We start from the raw sequence: 17071 nt of genomic DNA on the forward strand, positions 1-17071 counted from the left end.
TAGGTTAATTTAATAAACATTTTGGACATAAAGGAGATATTATGATTTCTTAGCATAAATCCTAAATACCAATCATAAACAGCCATGAAATTGCCTTTGTGTGTTAATTCGTTTTTGATTATTTTATAATAGAAAAAATTAGTTAAACATAATTTATATTTAAAATGATTAATAGAATTATTTTAAGGATTTTTAATAAATCTAAAAAATGAATCAGTCTTAATTTAAATTTTATTGGATCAACATTAGTGGTGTTAAACATCCGATTTGGGTCGATTAAGATTTTAGCCATAATAACATGTAAGATTAGAGATAGAAGTCCAAACTTTTCTTACATTTAGCGCAAAATCTCGCTTACATAATATTGGCTACTAATCAAAAAAGGGGAGACTGGGGTTAGATACCGGGGCTTGGCAAACCACTTAATCTCATCTTAAAATTAAATACACCAGAAGGTTAAAGTTTTATCATAATATAGTTTTTATTAGTTTACGTCTATAGACAAAAAATCTTTTGAAATAATTATTAAAAATTTTATTTAAGAAATAAAATATTGATGAAGTTTTTATAATTTGGGAAAGTTATATGAGTATTTATTATATCCAGAAATTTAGAGTTAGCAGGGCTTGCTAAACCATACACGTCTATTAAGGCAGTTAATAATGAAATAAATACAAAATGTTTATTAAATTAACCAAAATTAAGTTTCAATTTTTATATATAACTTGCCTTAATTTACCCGCTATTGGGGCTTGTTGGACAAAATTGTTCTTTTACAAAAAGTAAAATTCAAAAAAATGATTATATTCTTAAAATTTTTTATAAGGAACCTTTATAGAGTATAGTTTTAGGTATCTAATCATATATTTTTTTATATTATCTAAAAAACCAGGAGCTATAGCCAATTTTATAAAAATCGGTCCGACTAAACCCAGTCTCCCCTACCTTATAATGTGATAAATTGATCCAGCAAGGAAATCGGTATAAATATTAGTTGTTAATTTTTTTTATTGATATTACACATGTAGTAAATAAAATTGAGATTTTTGTAAAAAAAATACGAAGAAATAATTAATATGACCAACATTCAAAATCATTTCTATTTAATCATCCTTTTTTTTATACTAATAAATTTATAATAAATTGCAACTGTATTAGATACGAGCCGAATTGACGTTGAGCTGAATTGACGTTGCGCTGAATTGACGTTGCGTCGAGTTGTCGCCGCGCTGAATTGAAGTTGCGCCGAATTGTCGCCGCGCCGAATTGACGTTGCGCCGAGTTGTTGCCGCGCTGAATTGACGATGCGCCGAATTGACGCCGCGCCGAGTTTTCTGCGCCGAATTGTCGTGCGCCGAATTTTCCGCGCCGAATTGACGTGGAACCAAAATTATTATCCCCCTTATATTTTTTTTTTAATTTTAAAAAATATTGATGCACGAAAAAATTAAGGTATCGTTTTTTTGAGGAAGAATAGTGTTTAAAAAGTTGATCAAATAGGGCTTGTAATTCTAAAATTCCTAACTTGCCATGCTTTAAATCCCATAAGGTGCAAAAAGTATCATGTGCACTTTATTAAAATATAATTTTATTGAAAAAATAATCTTTATATACAATTTTATATCTTCGAATTAATTTCCCCTAGGCTCTGTCATCTTTATCATCGTATACATACCTACTAAAGACCCTTATAATGAGTCTACATGCCGACATGGATATTACGATCATAACTATTACCAAAAAGCAGGCCTTTATCATATGTAATCTGTATTGTCTGACAGACCCAGGGAAGGCCGAATTGTGGAATATTCTTTTAACGCCTTCTTTACCCGCTTCTGCTTCTCTTTCCTTGTTGGATTTGTCTTCATTGACATTTTCAGAGACTAAAATTCTGGTTTTGTTTTCATTTTTATCTACATACAAAAGTGATTCTAAATCGGACGCTATTGTAGAATATTGTTCATCTGAATTATTTTCTATATTGTTGATGGTGAAATAGTTTTCTGAATGAGGATATATGGTTGTTTTTTGTGATTTCGTTTTATAAATATTTGAATTTCGTAATATGTCGGGAATTATACCATTAACATCGTAAAGGTCAAATACCTGAAATTTTTCTGGTGCATTGTTCGAAGGATTCGAAAAGTGTTGACAAATTCGTGTGGTCGTATTTTGTGAATCTAAATGCCAAGAACAATTTCCTTCAAATCCATTGTATTTGCGAGAATCATTAGATAACATTATGTGAGATCTTTTCATTCTTCGTAAATGTGCGTAGGTGAATAGAGAGTGTGAGGTAACATTTTTCACAATATAGATAATTATGATCAAAGGTAATATATTATGAATCATGCATTTTATAATAAAGTTCAAAAAATTTCGGGCGTTACCCATTATCGGAACATGATTGACTTAACGCGATCTTTTATAATAGAATTTGGAATGAATATGAGGAACGGATTTTGGGAGCTATTAATTCTGATCATTTCCTACTTTTTTTATATTTTTCTATATGGTATAAAAGAATAATAATATATTGAAAATTTGTTTGATGATAATGACAATTATAATATCTGATAATTTAATTTTTTTGAATCATGAGGCTAACAGAAGCTATAAAATCATATTTGCTTTCATTGGAGTCCTTTTTTAAAAGTTAAAAAAAATTCTTTTTTAGAATGATACTTTTTAAATTAAAGAGACAAAAACAAGAGAGAAAATAAAATGATATTAATATTTATACTACTTATATACTCACTATACTGGGTCGATATTTTTAAAAATTAATATTAAAAAGATGATGAATAAAAATATATAAAACAGATTAAAAAATAATATTTAGTAAATTATCAAATATAATAATTTTCTAAAAAAATTAATATTATTTTAATTTTATATTCTTCCTAAATTAATGTAGATCCGGTCTCTCCAACTGTGAATAAAGAAAGCATAGTATATTTATATATTTTTTTAGTATAAATGCATTATACAGAATAAAGCCACCCCCCCCCCCCCTTTTAAAAACTAAAAGTAAAAATAATGTGTCTAATCAATTGCTGCAATTATTTTTGAACATTTACAAGTTACCATTTCATTTTTTTCAAATTTTATTTTACATTTAATCAATGTTATACCGATTTTTAGTTATATTTTTTCAATTAAAATTTACTAAACAATTTTTTTATGTTGAAAATAACGTATTAGAATCATGTCAGCCATAATAATGAAATGAGTTACTTTAAAAAAAATAACAAATATCACACCATACTACATAAAGATTATCTTTTTGCTTATGTGAAAGATTACAAATGTCAAATTTTATAATTTGCACGTTTATTTTTTATTATTTATAGTACTATTTCATTGCTTAAAATCAATTAGTATATAAGGTCATATCATGATATGGAATTCATGCGCATTCGGTTACTCTCAATTTTAAAAATTCACTGAGGGCAGTTTTTAAATTTAAAAAATATTGATTTGACCGGAAATGTAATTCATGATGTATATGGTATAATCCCAATATGATTTTTAGACTATTTCAGCATAAATTTATAAAATAATTAGGTATTCTATATATTGCTAGAATACTTTTCAGATTTTTCATGGCAAAATATATTAAATTTAGAGGGTACTATATATACTGGAATATATTTTCAGTTAAATCAGGTTTTTTTACTGTAAAAATCGCCCATAACAAACAATTTAAAAACTGGACTCCATAAACCCCAAAGATATCATATAATTGTAATCATCAAATCTTTTGTAACTTCTTATTTTTTTTCCGATCCATTTCTAAAATAAAACTTAGGCCCGATGGAACTAGAAAAATTCTAAGTCGGTGATCAGTTAAATAAAAAGTTTAAAAATTGTTTGAGCCCAGTTGAATTCAAGAATAAGTCATAGAAAGCTTTGCTATAAATGAACCAATGATAATATTGTAATAACTTCTAAGGTTCCCCTAACCCTAATCCTAAAGGTAAAAATCTAAATAAAAAGGCAATTTTAGGAAATATTCTCCTCTAACCATCTAAATTAATCATAAAAAAAATGTTAACATATATAGCAGAACACCTTTAAGATGGAGGCCAAACAGCTTCACTCTTAAATGGAGGTTTTAAAAAAAATTTTTCAAAATGGTATTACTGATTAAATTAGCTATTTTTACATAACCTACTTTTGCTTGCTACCGGTGCCACATAAATTGATTACATTTAATTTGGAGTAATATTAATTATTATAAGAGAAAAATACTTTTACAGAAATAATAAATTTTCAATACATAAATAAAAATATAAAAATGGATGAAAAATCGATAACATGTATACTATATTACTATATTAAAATCTATTAAATTTTATAAAAGTTCTCCTCTTGACAAAAAATTATACTATACTATATATATCTATTAAAGAGTTTGACAACTTGCAGGACCGAGAGCCATCATCTCGTAAAAATGGGATGAGCTTAAATTTAAATTACACAAACAAAGGTTTTTAATTTTCAAATGGACACAAAGTTATTTATATATTTTAATTAAGGTTAATAAATCACATTAAAAACAATAAATTTTTATGAATGAATAGATATTGAGTAGTTGGGAATTTGACATCTTGATACTTATTTTTAAAGGCGAATCAGTTTTGTGCTTCTTGTCAAGTATAAAAAAAGTATTTAAAAAAAATATATTAGCCTCGCCACTAGTGGGCCTTGATATTCGTAACCTAATTCCAAAATCTAAACATATATACTATTTCCATTATATATAAAAAAAACATTTACACCACCTATTCAATAATGTGCTGAAATATTAAACTTTTCTCTTTTTATCCCAAAAATACTTATCGAATTTAAAAATGAAATGTATCTAGGGCCTATGCTAGGTACTATATCAAACATGCGGCAAAGATTTTACAGCCAAGTGCATCAGAGCCTTGTTTAGGGGAGGGCATACTGGGCAGTCCAGTTTTTAAAATTTTAGGAAACGCCAAATTTTACGTCGACCAAGTCGTAAAAACAATTTTAGAATTCTTTTTTTTTCAAATAACCTCCTTCTCAACCCTTCATATTAATAATATTACACTAATTAAATAATTATAATATTAATAAAGATATTTAAATTTTAAATATTAAAATATAAAAATATAAATAAGTTTATTGCATTTTCAAGGTGTTGCTCGATCAAACGATAATGTTAATACACAAATGCTTATAAGAGTTTAAAGTTTTAGATTCCTCTTCGATGCTTTGTTACACCTGAAGTTGATTTACTATCATTGCAATCTGTTACAAGCTTTGCTTCCAGATTAATATCATCGGAAAGTGGACATAAATCTAATGATAGAATTTTAAAAACCCCGATTTATATATATAATGCAGATATACCATAAACATTCGTGTACAAATTTTAAGCAGCGTTATCCGTGCTACTAGTCTAGCTAAAACGCTTTCAAATATATTATTTGTGCTAATAATTTTGCTAATAATTCCAATCACAGTGACTTTTGGTGAGGCAAGCTTTAATTAATCAAAAAATATTCGAGATCCTGCATTGCATGAACTCAGGTCAGTTTGTTGCCCTATCTCTAATTTTGATCGAAAATTTTATTGATGTTTCCTTAGATTACGAAGTTATTTATTTTGCTTTGTAAACAGAAAAGCAAAGATATAATTTTTATAGATATAATAATATTATAGTTAATAATTTTTCATCATTATACATTTTGGTTGTAAATAAATACCAAATGCCATTAAAATTAATAGCATATTTTGCAATTACAAACATTTGTAAAACAACTATTTAAGTGATAAGATAACTCAAAGTAAGGTTTTAATATAAAACGTAGTTTTCACTTTTTCTTTTAAATTAAATAAAATATTATTCATTTAGTCAGTTTGAATTTTTAATGGAACAACCCAAAATATTTTTGCAACAAACCGCCATAAATCTAAGCACAGCCCTGATCTGCGCTAACAGTTAAAAGCACTTCGTTATTTTTCAAAATGATACAAAATAATATTTATTATATCAGATTATGTATAAAGGAAACTCGGTAACTCACTGAATCACAGAGAAAATTTTTCGTGTATTATTTTAGATAATGAAGCAATTTATTTGAATGAAGAAGAATTTTAAACAATTATTAATGAAAATAAATTCAAAATATAATTTAAGGATTAAACCATAATAATAAATATCGGTTTACGTTCAGATAAAAATATCGGTTCATGGTCATCAGGCTCGGTTCATAAAAAATAATATTGAATCGGGTTGAACCTTTATAACCCGTTTCAAACTTTTTCGCAAACAAGTTAAGTAGAATTTTGTAAAGAATGAATTTTTTTAAATATTATCACTATTTTATTCTGTAAAAGATAATAACGAACGGTATACAATTAAAATAGTTCAAAGATTCTCTGATGTCTACATATATATATCTATTAAGAGAGAATAAATTTTATGACTGAGAACACTTCTATATTCTAACTTGGGGCGAGACCGTCAAATAGATAGATACAAAAAATATCTAAAGATAATTAAGGGAGACCGGGATACATTGAGCATAGAGGAACATTAGGTCACTCCAATTAAAATTTGAGCTATTATTTTATAAGACTGCAAATTTTAACCTAACTTAGATAATTACGTCATACATAATTGGCTAAATACTATTTGAAAAATATTTAGTATTTTAGTTTTTTGAGAAGAAAGTAATAAAAATATTTAGTATTTTAGTTTTTTGAGAAGAAAGTAATAAAAATAATTGTAAACTTTATCGTTTACATTTATAAATAAAATTTCGAAATCTTAATAAATAAATTTTAACAAAGTTAAAACTATATTTTTTTAATCTGACAATTCAGAATCAATAAACAGGAATTAATATGATTCTGAATGCTATTTATAAAATTAGTGTCGGTCATGGTTGGTCATAGTATAGTTGGCACACGCCATTTTAGCTCATTTTACTATATAGTTATACGAAATTACAATAAAAAGGAGAGGAACATCTTCTGTACAGAAGATTATGGAAAAGTCTTAAATTTATATCCGAACTCAGACATAAATTTATCATTACTTACAGGTAAGATTATTTGATAAGTCACTGAAACTCTGGGAAATTTTTAATATTATTTTTTTTTAATTTTTTTTTTTAATATTTTTTTTAAATACTTTTCATAAAATAATAATAGGCCAATTTGCGGATTTAATATTATTGAAATTTAAAATGTAATTATAATTATTTTTAATATAATTATATTGGATTTAAACTATTAATTATGAGATAAAAGAAAATACAACTATAAAATATTCCTTTATTATTGAAATATAATAATTTAATTTACATAAGAAAATGAATCTCACCAATTAATAAAGTTTATATCAAAAATTTTTACTTAAACATTTGTACTTTACCTTGGCATTTGCAGTTTACCTAGGCATAGTTTAGTCAAACCCGTCCTAACTTAGTAGCATCCAAAAATAGCACACGTCTTTATAAAATTTTTAAATAATATACTCTATTTTTAATTTAAAATTAAAAAATTGTGAATATTTTCACAAAAAATATTTTTAATGTAAAATTAAAGAATTGTTAACATTTTTAAAAGAAAAAAATATGAAATTCTTAAAACTTTTGAGTAACGAAACTTTGAATTATTATTATATCAAAAAATTTCCACCCATATCCACACAATCGCATATTTATTATTTTTAAATAAAAAAAATATTTAAAAATATAATATTAAAAATTTGTCTGAGTTTCGGTGAGTTACCTATTATTTATATAATTAAATATAATTTTTTAGGCATTCCAAAATCAATATTTATTTGTTATGTATTACAATATTATCAATAAAATCAAATTGTGTCATAGTTTCCAGTCTTACTGGAATACCGATTTTTAATTTATTTATTTAGACCTGTATTTAATGAGTGAACCAACAATAACATATGTGTTTCCCACGTACCTAAAGTGTGATAATCAATTTATTAAATAAATATATAATATTCAAATAACCTATACTTTTAGGATAAAGAAGATGTTTTACTTATTCAGATTAGTCTAATATTATTGAATTTATTCAGGTTTTAACGAAAAATGTCCCAACCATCCCCGGACTCCCCTTAACTTTTAAAAATATTTTCAAAAGATGATATTTTTGAGGTTAATGATGCTTACTACCAAGTGAATGTATGGAAATATTCTAAATACCAACCTAATTTGCTAAATACCGACCAAAATTTATTAAAATTTAATAAGATCCTTATTATTTAATATATTATAATGGAATCACGTGGTCGAGTCCGGCCTCCTATATATCATCCCCCCAAGGATGGAACCACCAAGTTAGAATAAGAAAAAAACATAATCGTTACCGGGATTCGAACCCGTGACCATGGGATCATTAGGCGAAGCTCTTGCCGACTAGGCCATAGAGACTTTCAATAAATCACGATTTTTTAAATATATATTATAAATATATTTGGTAGTGTCTATCCAAATGAAAAATAAATAAAATTCAAATTTGATAGGTAGTACCTTAAGGTAGTAAGCATCATTAACCTATTTTTGACCACGAATATCTGATTAGTTTTTTTTGCATCAAAAGCTTAAGATAAACCCTGCTAGTTTCATTTTTATAAAAATATTTTAACCACCTTCTATGGATAGATGAATGATCATAATTTCAACAATCTTCGAGGAACTCTCTTAATCTGAGGATATCTAAAAACCGGACCTTAACGTCTATAAGAATCAGACATTCTTTTTAAATTTCTAATTCTAAGAACCGAAACTGGTTCTAACGAAGATACAACTAATATCGAGTATATTGTTTATAATTTGTGTAATTCATTTTAGATGAGGTATTTTATTTAAAGTTCATTTTTATAATTTTTTTATGGCTTATTAAAAGGAAATCCTCAGAGCTAGGTCACATGATCAAATCTAAAAACCGAAAGCAGAAGAGCATATTTAATAAATATATATTAAGAACAGATCAGAAGCACTTTCAGGCTTTAAATTCTGAGGATTATATCTATTTTAGAGTAAGTTTAGAATAAGAATTCCTACTTTATAAAATATTATAAAGTTTTATTTAGTGAAATTTTTGTAAATTTAAATTTCCTTTTATCAGAATTACATACCTGATTTTATATATAGTAGATAACAATTATTATTTTTTAATAATTATTAATGTAACCTTGAACAATTCTTTTTTTATATCCATAATTACACCGATTATTCTATCAAACATGTCCTTTTAATTCTTCAGGTATAATACGTAAATATAAAATGTGAAAACGAAAGAAAAAAAACAGACTCAATTTTGAAGTAATCCAATTATTTTTACTTTGGGGAAATTTTATAGCATTGTCAAAAATTTGAGATTTTTGGTTAATGTGTATGATGATGTGCAAAAATTAGTTAGAAAATGATTTTTGGTTAATGTGTATGATGATGTGCAAAAATTAGTTAGAAAATATTTTTCATATCAAAAAAATAAATTTTAATAACTTGATTTGGTAAGAAAATCCAAAGGAAAACTTACAATCTGGATTGAAATTTTATTCATTGAGAATTAGAGTGCCAATTTTTTAAAAACCTTTTAAGCAGTTTAAATACAGTTAAGGTTGGGCTTTCTTCAATAATCTAAATATTTTAAAATGTTTATTGCAAATAGAATAATTCTATATTTAACCGGATTTAGTTGACTTCCATTTTAAGCTTGAAAATATTTATGACCTTTTGTTTAAGGCAGAAATCCGAATTTTAATTCACATTAAATCGTCAAAAATTTTGTATATATTAACTAATGGTGTAAACTTAATTAGTGTTTATTAAAATATTAAACCTTAATATGAATAATGTGTGAGATAACTGTTTGTTTTAAAAGGGAGCATAATCGTATCCAGGATTTTCCGAGGGGGAGGGGGGGGGGGGTATTAGATATGTTTTCTCCCATATATTCTTTTGGAGGTCTTTAGATCTACTTATTGTAGGCCTCATAATAACAATAATTTTGGGTTTTCACTTATAAAAATGCTTTTTTTCTAAAAATTTAAAAAATTTTACTAGCTTAAAATAATATTTACGGAAACAGGCGAATTTGCGATGCCCTCCCTCCCCTCACAGCTATGTGCCTGAAGAGGAGGTTTGTTTAATCCAATCTTATTACTTTTATAATTATCTTACTGAATGAAGGGTTACTAAATAAACTTAACATTTTAATTTTAAAGCATTATAAACGGGATAAAAACGAATCTGTTGTTGAATGTCTTGAAAAATAACTAGTTATAAGTTGCATCCTTATTTATATCCAAAAATAACTAATTACATTACAACTTAATTTACAAATTATTTATATAACTTATCAACTTTATTATACAAAATAATTAATTTACAAATTATTTATATAACTTATCAGCTTTATTATACAAAATGATTTTTTGATTAAAATTTTAATCAGAAGAATTTAAATAGAGATTATTGCACCAAATATAATAAGCTCTTTTTGTTTTATTTGGTAGGATAAGGCAGGTCACGCAAAAAGTTTTTGTGGAACCCGTATAGCATCGAAAGGTCTGTTTATTTTACCAAGGGAAAATCTGCGTTTAAATGTCAAAATTAAAATATATTTATTGTGAAACGATGGCCTGAATTTAACCCTAGAACATTAGGATTGCAAGACATATGACAACTGAATCAACTTTATTGTAATATTACTATTTTTTATAATATAATAATATTCCGACAGTAGGTTAAACGGTGGAACACGTTATAAATTGGATCCTTATAAGCGGATTATAAAGAATAATATTACAGAAATTATAGATCAATGATTAGAGGAAATATTTTCCTTGAATACTCATTTAAACATTTTTAGTAAATAACATGTCTTCGAATAACGTTGAAGCATTTAAGGAAACGGTTTTAGGGATCAAACTCCCCTCATTGCGATATTTTTCTTCTTCTAATTTTCCCCCTATTAAACTTCTATACATGTCCTCTTTAATACTTAAACCAAAAAATGGAAAATTCTTATCCAGAAATAATGGACCTTATAATCCAGGATATGTTACGAAATATGAATCAAAATTTTTATGTTGTTTAACAGTATGCTAAGTTATTATTTACTTTTCATGTGTAATTATTTAAAAAAATTTTTTAAAAGATGCTATATCAATATTGAAAATTACTAACATGATTGATTGTAAGACAATAAATAAATAAAAAAAATAAATCTTTAGACGGGATTTAGATAATCTAAAAATGGGCTTGAAGTGCTTTACAGAATTAATATTATGAAATCCCTTATATATTTCTTATTAGAATAATTTATATATTTCTTATTAGAATAATTTATATATTAAAACAATATCTCTAAATAACTGCTATTTTTACAAAAATATATATATATTAGTTGGTTACTTAATTAGGAATCTCTCTTAAAGGATAGCAAAACAAAGAAAAGTTTATTTGGTATTTAATTTTTTAAACAAAAATAATGATACAAATTATAGCAGATGTTTTCTGGTTTAAAATAATTTTAAAAAATTAACGCTTATAAATATAAAGTTTATTCAGCAGTAAATTTGAACTTAACTATTTATTTTTAGTTATCATTACTAAAAAAAACATATTTGAATTTTTAAAATAGTTTTTTATTTCTAAATTTGATGCACGTCTAATTTTAATTTTTTTAAAATAATAATTTATCATAAATATTTTTGATTCTCAAGCTCCAACAATTTTTTGTCTGGATTCCTCTGGAATTCATTAAGGAATGGTCTGTATTTCCCTCCATCTCATTATCTCCTATCTTGTATCAAAGCAGTCTTTTTCATCAGGATTAAATTCTTCTTATTGCTTAAAACTTATTTTTTTAAATTTTTACACGTTACCCTTCATATTGTTACCACGAATTCGCGGAGAATTATAAAAAATATGCTGTATTATTATATTCTCGGCCTCGAAATAGCGCTAATGTGATCGAGAACCCCTCATGCATGACTTAGCACGAATTCGTAGCGAAATATCCTGTTATAAACTGTCAATAATAATATTTTGGCAAATACATTATTTAACCATTAGATGTCAATCAAAGGTTAAGATATTGATTGGACATAATGATATTAGGATGATAATTATTAATAATAAAATAATTTTAATTATAATAATAGAGACTTTGTGATGTTTAAAGTAATTTTGTTTCTAATTTATTGAGAAATTAGCATTATGATAAATAAAATGAGTAATAAGATAATGGCGCATGTTGACCTCAGGATTTGAATTCTGAATAATTGCAAATATCGTTCAAATAAAAAAATTTGGACCTAATTCTGGGACATAGTTCATAGCAGAGGATTTATAGAGGGATATACACAATGCAAATATGACTATACATTTTGTTAATTTTCATAAGAATTCTCCTATGTCACTTTTTAAGAATGATATTTATAAAATGTTCAATAAGAAATTTACTGAAGCTGATTTAAAGAATGACTATATAGTAGCAGGTTTATTTTTCATATTCTATATATCATTAACATTTGTTATTTGTAATAAAAAAAGAATAGTAAAGAGTCGAGTAAGATAGTTTTGCCTATTAATCACTTAAACAAGCAAAATATTACTATGTCAGTGCAGCCGAACAACACCGGGGATATATCCGAGGATATAAAAAATATTAATTTTTAAAGAATAGTAAAGAGTCGAGTAAGATAGTTTTGCCTATTAATCACATAAACAAGCAAAATATTACTATGTCAGTGCAGCCGAACAACACCGGGAATATATCCGAGGATATAAAAAATATTAATTTTTAAAGAATTAAAGGAATTCTATGGGGATAAACAAATGCAACATTCCAGTGGGAATGAGGAAGCCAGTACAGTGAAGTATATCTTAATTATAAAAATACGTTGGTATCGAAAGAGATAACTGAGAGTTTATTAATTTTGAAAGAAAAAAAATCCTGTTTCTATAATTGAGGAACCCATAGTAGTTAAAAAAATCAATAATTCAAGTGAAATTAACCAAATGAAAAATGATGAAAGCGTAAATTTTATTTTACGAGAAATAAAAGAAATTAAAGAGATTTAAATAAATATTCCCAGTGAGATATATATTAAAAAATAAAAGTAATAATATTAGTAATTATTTTACTTATTTTTATTTTTCTAGAAATCGAAATTAATGAAAATTTTACTGCGCAAACAAGTGATAAAGATAATACGATTTGTCATCGATGCGGCTTCTTAATTCATATAAAAGTAAGTTGCCTCATGAAAAAAATTAATTTTAAGAACGGTTCTCCGTAGAGGCCACCAGTGTTGATAAACCTGGTGGTTTAATATATATATATATCCTATTAAATCTAAATGAAATAAATATGTATAATATAGATAGTGCCCGAATTCACTTCAGATGTGTACAAATAGGTTAATCGCGTTGAATTGTGGCGAGAAAATCATATGATACAGAGACCATATATTCATAATAATAAATTTTTTTAATACATGTAGTGTAAAAAATCCTTTGGATATATTTAATAAAATAGACAATTGTATTAGGAATGATGGTTGTAAATCGAATTTCAACTCGAATAAAAAGAATTGCAGGGTTGGAAATTCTTATTGTCATTTTGATGAGATAAAAAATTTTAAATTGACTAATAATCTGAATAGAAAGATGTAATAAAAAAGATGGGAAATATCCATCATAGATTTATAATAAAAAGTTTAGTGATATTCAGAGGCCTCTAAGAATTTGGGCATGAATATTATTTATATTGAAAGTGAAAATTCAAATATAATAAATATAATTCAGCCGATTAGAATGCATAAAATTGACTGAAAGAGAAGTGTTCATGCCCTCGTGTAATCGTGAAGATAGACAAAATATTGAAATGTTATTTGATATCGGTGCAAGCATTTCGATAATGTCTAGGGAAAATCATTATAAATATTAGCCTGAGGGCACTCGTAATAGAATCTAAGTGTGTTAGCCAATTTGATGGGAATGAAATTGCGGTTTATGTAAAACCATATTGGGAATGGTTCTATTCTTGATTTATGTGTGGTAGAAAAAAATGTTGAACTATTATGGGGTGGGATTGGATTACCAAACTTGATCCTCCTAATAATTAGTGGGGTATTTTTATAATAAGTAGTGATTTGGCAGTAGATAATGCTGAACTATAAATAATTAAGGATAGCATCCGAAGTAGAATTCGTGAAATAAAGATGACTGATTTATTGAGAGAGGAAGTAAATCCCCTCATTAATTCTGATATTTGTGAAACTTCCGATGAATTAATAGTTGAGCTGTGTAGTTCTAAAAATATTATTGAAATTAATGAAAATCAAATTGTTGATTTTAAAGTTAATGAATTAAATAAAGTTCGTGAAGCTATACCTTAATGAAAAAAATCTATACCTTAATGAAAAAATATGGTATAATTTTTGAAGACACTTTGGGATGTCTCAATGATTATCAAGTTGGATGTGAAATTGAAAGAGGGATTTTTAGCCATTTTTTAGCATGTAGAGAGTTCCTTTCAAGTGGAAGAAGGGAATTGAAGAAGAGTTAGACCGTTGGGTCAAAGATGGTATTATTATGTCAGTGAAATATATTGAATAGGCTACACCATTGGTTCTTGTGAAAAAATCAAATGGAAATTTAAGGTTATGTGCCGACTTCCGTGTCACATTAAACCAGTGGGTTGTTGAATTTGAATATCCATTGTCTAGAATTGAGGAAATTTTAGACAACTTTAAAGGTGAAAAATACTGCCTACATGTATACGTGAAATTCGACATTTTTGTGCTTACAAATAAATCATGTGTTGGCTCACCTCCTAACTCTAATGGCCAGGATAAGAGAATAGTAGCCATAGCGAAAAATTGGATTAAAAAGGCCAAACAAGAAGAAGGTGATGTTTGGATGGCCAATTTATATTATAATAATTCCAGGAACCGTCAAGGTTTAACGTCTGTTGAATTATTTTTGGACTAGAGTGCCCTTAAATTTTAAACCAAAAGGCAGTACTATTATATCACCATGTGAAAGAATAAACATAAGATTTCCAGTGGAACAAATCATATGTCGATAACAAGAATAAAAAATGGGAAAAAAGGTAATATAATAGAAAATGTGGATACGAAATTGAATCGCATAGCGTTCGAGGACGAAACCACTGGGATTCGTCACAATGATCATATTAAGAGACGTGAATAATAATAAGTGTGTAAATATTATTAAATATAAAAAAACCAATATATCTATAAATATAAAAAAACCAATATATCTATAAATATAGGGAATATATCCGGTATCTGAATTGGTTTGTGACATCTAAGTTTATCTAAAAATTTATGCACAAATAAGTGGTATAAACCTATGTGACAATAGGGGATCTTTAAAAGGGGTTGATATGTGTGTACATTTATTTTAATTATTCATTTTAATTAACGGTGGTTTTTTTAATTGTGCGATGTTTGAGTGTGGATTAACCGTGTAAAGGTATTTATTGTAAATGATAATAATAAGGATAAAATTGTTAATATGACTACGAGGATAAATTTATTTGGCAAGTGGGACTTACATTGAAAGTATAATAAAAATTTTGTTTTTTTTCTCAGTGAGAGAACTTAAAAGTGTAATGTGATTTGGTATTTAAATTATTATAAATCGATGAGATCTTGTTTTACCATGTGTTACACGACATCATTTTATATACCCCTTTGCATATCTTATTTTAAAATTGTTTATTTTGGTTTAAAAAAAATGTGTGTTGTATATTTGTAAGAATAATATATTTACTTTAAAAATTTTATTTTATGTACATATCCCCTCGAAATTAAATGTCCTTAAAAATAAAATAATACATACCACATGGATTGTATATTTTCCTTCAAAAAATATATTTGTCTACTCAAAAGTATATATTGTGAATTGTATTATCTGATGTATTCATTAATTTACATGATTAATAAAGTTATTCTTATGTTAAAAATAATTTGTTTGAATAGGGGGTGTGGCATAAACTCTTTCGCAAATAAATATGATTTGTTGTAACACATTTTCATAATGTGAAAAAACATTCTTGTATAGTTAACTAACTTTCCATAATTATTGTAAAAACATTTTGATAAAATTTTTGATATAATTTTTTTTTAATTTTTTAAAAATTTTTTTTTTTAATAATAAGAGTTTTTAAACTTTAATGAAGATTTACGTCAAAGTTATATATCGAATATAATTTTTTTATGTTTGGGACCCAAGTTTAAGTGGGAAAATGAGAATAAAAATTTTCTAAGATTTTTGGAATAATTTTTTTTAAAATGCATTATAAATTTTTTTAAATTTAAAGTATTATTTACAATATATTAATGTTACTTTTAGTTATCTAAAAAATGGAAATCAGGATAAGAAATTTGATAATTTCTTAATAAACATAAGTGAAAGAAAATTCGAATTTAGGGTTTTCAGATAATTCTTATTTTTTTTTGGTTTTAAAATTAAATAAAATTTAAAATTTCCTACGCATACCAAAAATTATCGAGATATGCCACCAACCATTCTACCCATAACGGAAGCCCCGACACTTCAATTTAACTTTATATCAGTCCTATGCACAATAGGAATAAGTGGATTGAAAAAATTCACAAAAATAGATGGGGCTTTTACTGCGATAAAATTCAAGGCATACCTGGATGAATTATTCTCACTTTTACCATCAAACTCATTACTTATAATGGATAATGCTCCTATACATCGAGCTAGGATAATTAGTGAGAATTATCCAAATATCATATTTTTGCCACCCTATTCGCCGCAATTAAATCCGATAGAAAAATTTTTCGGAGTAATTTAAAAAAATATAGATCAAATTCTCCTAAACCCAATAACCGAAATGAAGTTATTTCAATTGTTACGAGTATTTTAGGCAATTATTTTACATATAATTTTTCAAATTTTTATTCGCACACCATAAAGTTTATTGAAGAGGGAATTCGATGCATTCCTTTAAATGATTGAATTTGTAATTGATTTATATTGTG

General features: G+C 26.1%; 1 protein-coding gene across 2 annotated transcripts; it reads right to left on the reverse strand.

The window, feature by feature from the left end:
• Positions 1-1559: 1559 nt before the first annotated feature.
• On the reverse strand, positions 1560-11500 carry LOC135931609 (uncharacterized). 2 transcript variants are annotated; one of them, XM_065468844.1, is made up of 2 exons: positions 11436-11500; positions 1560-2508 (listed from the first exon to the last, which is right to left on the reverse strand). In XM_065468844.1, the coding sequence occupies exon 2, from the start codon at positions 2392-2394 to the stop codon at positions 1642-1644; it is 753 nt and encodes a 250-aa protein (XP_065324916.1). In that variant the 5' UTR covers positions 2395-2508; positions 11436-11500; the 3' UTR covers positions 1560-1641. The 2 variants fall into 2 exon arrangements, 1 of the variants encoding a protein (XP_065324916.1); XR_010573103.1 differs by lacking the exon at positions 1560-2508 and adding an exon at positions 10434-10612 and having other exon boundaries at positions 11436-11488.
• Positions 11501-17071: the final 5571 nt, after the last annotated feature.

Source organism: Gordionus sp. m RMFG-2023, chromosome 1, assembly GCF_954871325.1.
Source record: "Gordionus sp. m RMFG-2023 chromosome 1, tfGorSpeb1-WG-v2, whole genome shotgun sequence".
NCBI classification, from domain to species: domain Eukaryota; kingdom Metazoa; phylum Nematomorpha; class Gordioida; order Chordodea; family Parachordodidae; genus Gordionus; species Gordionus sp. m RMFG-2023.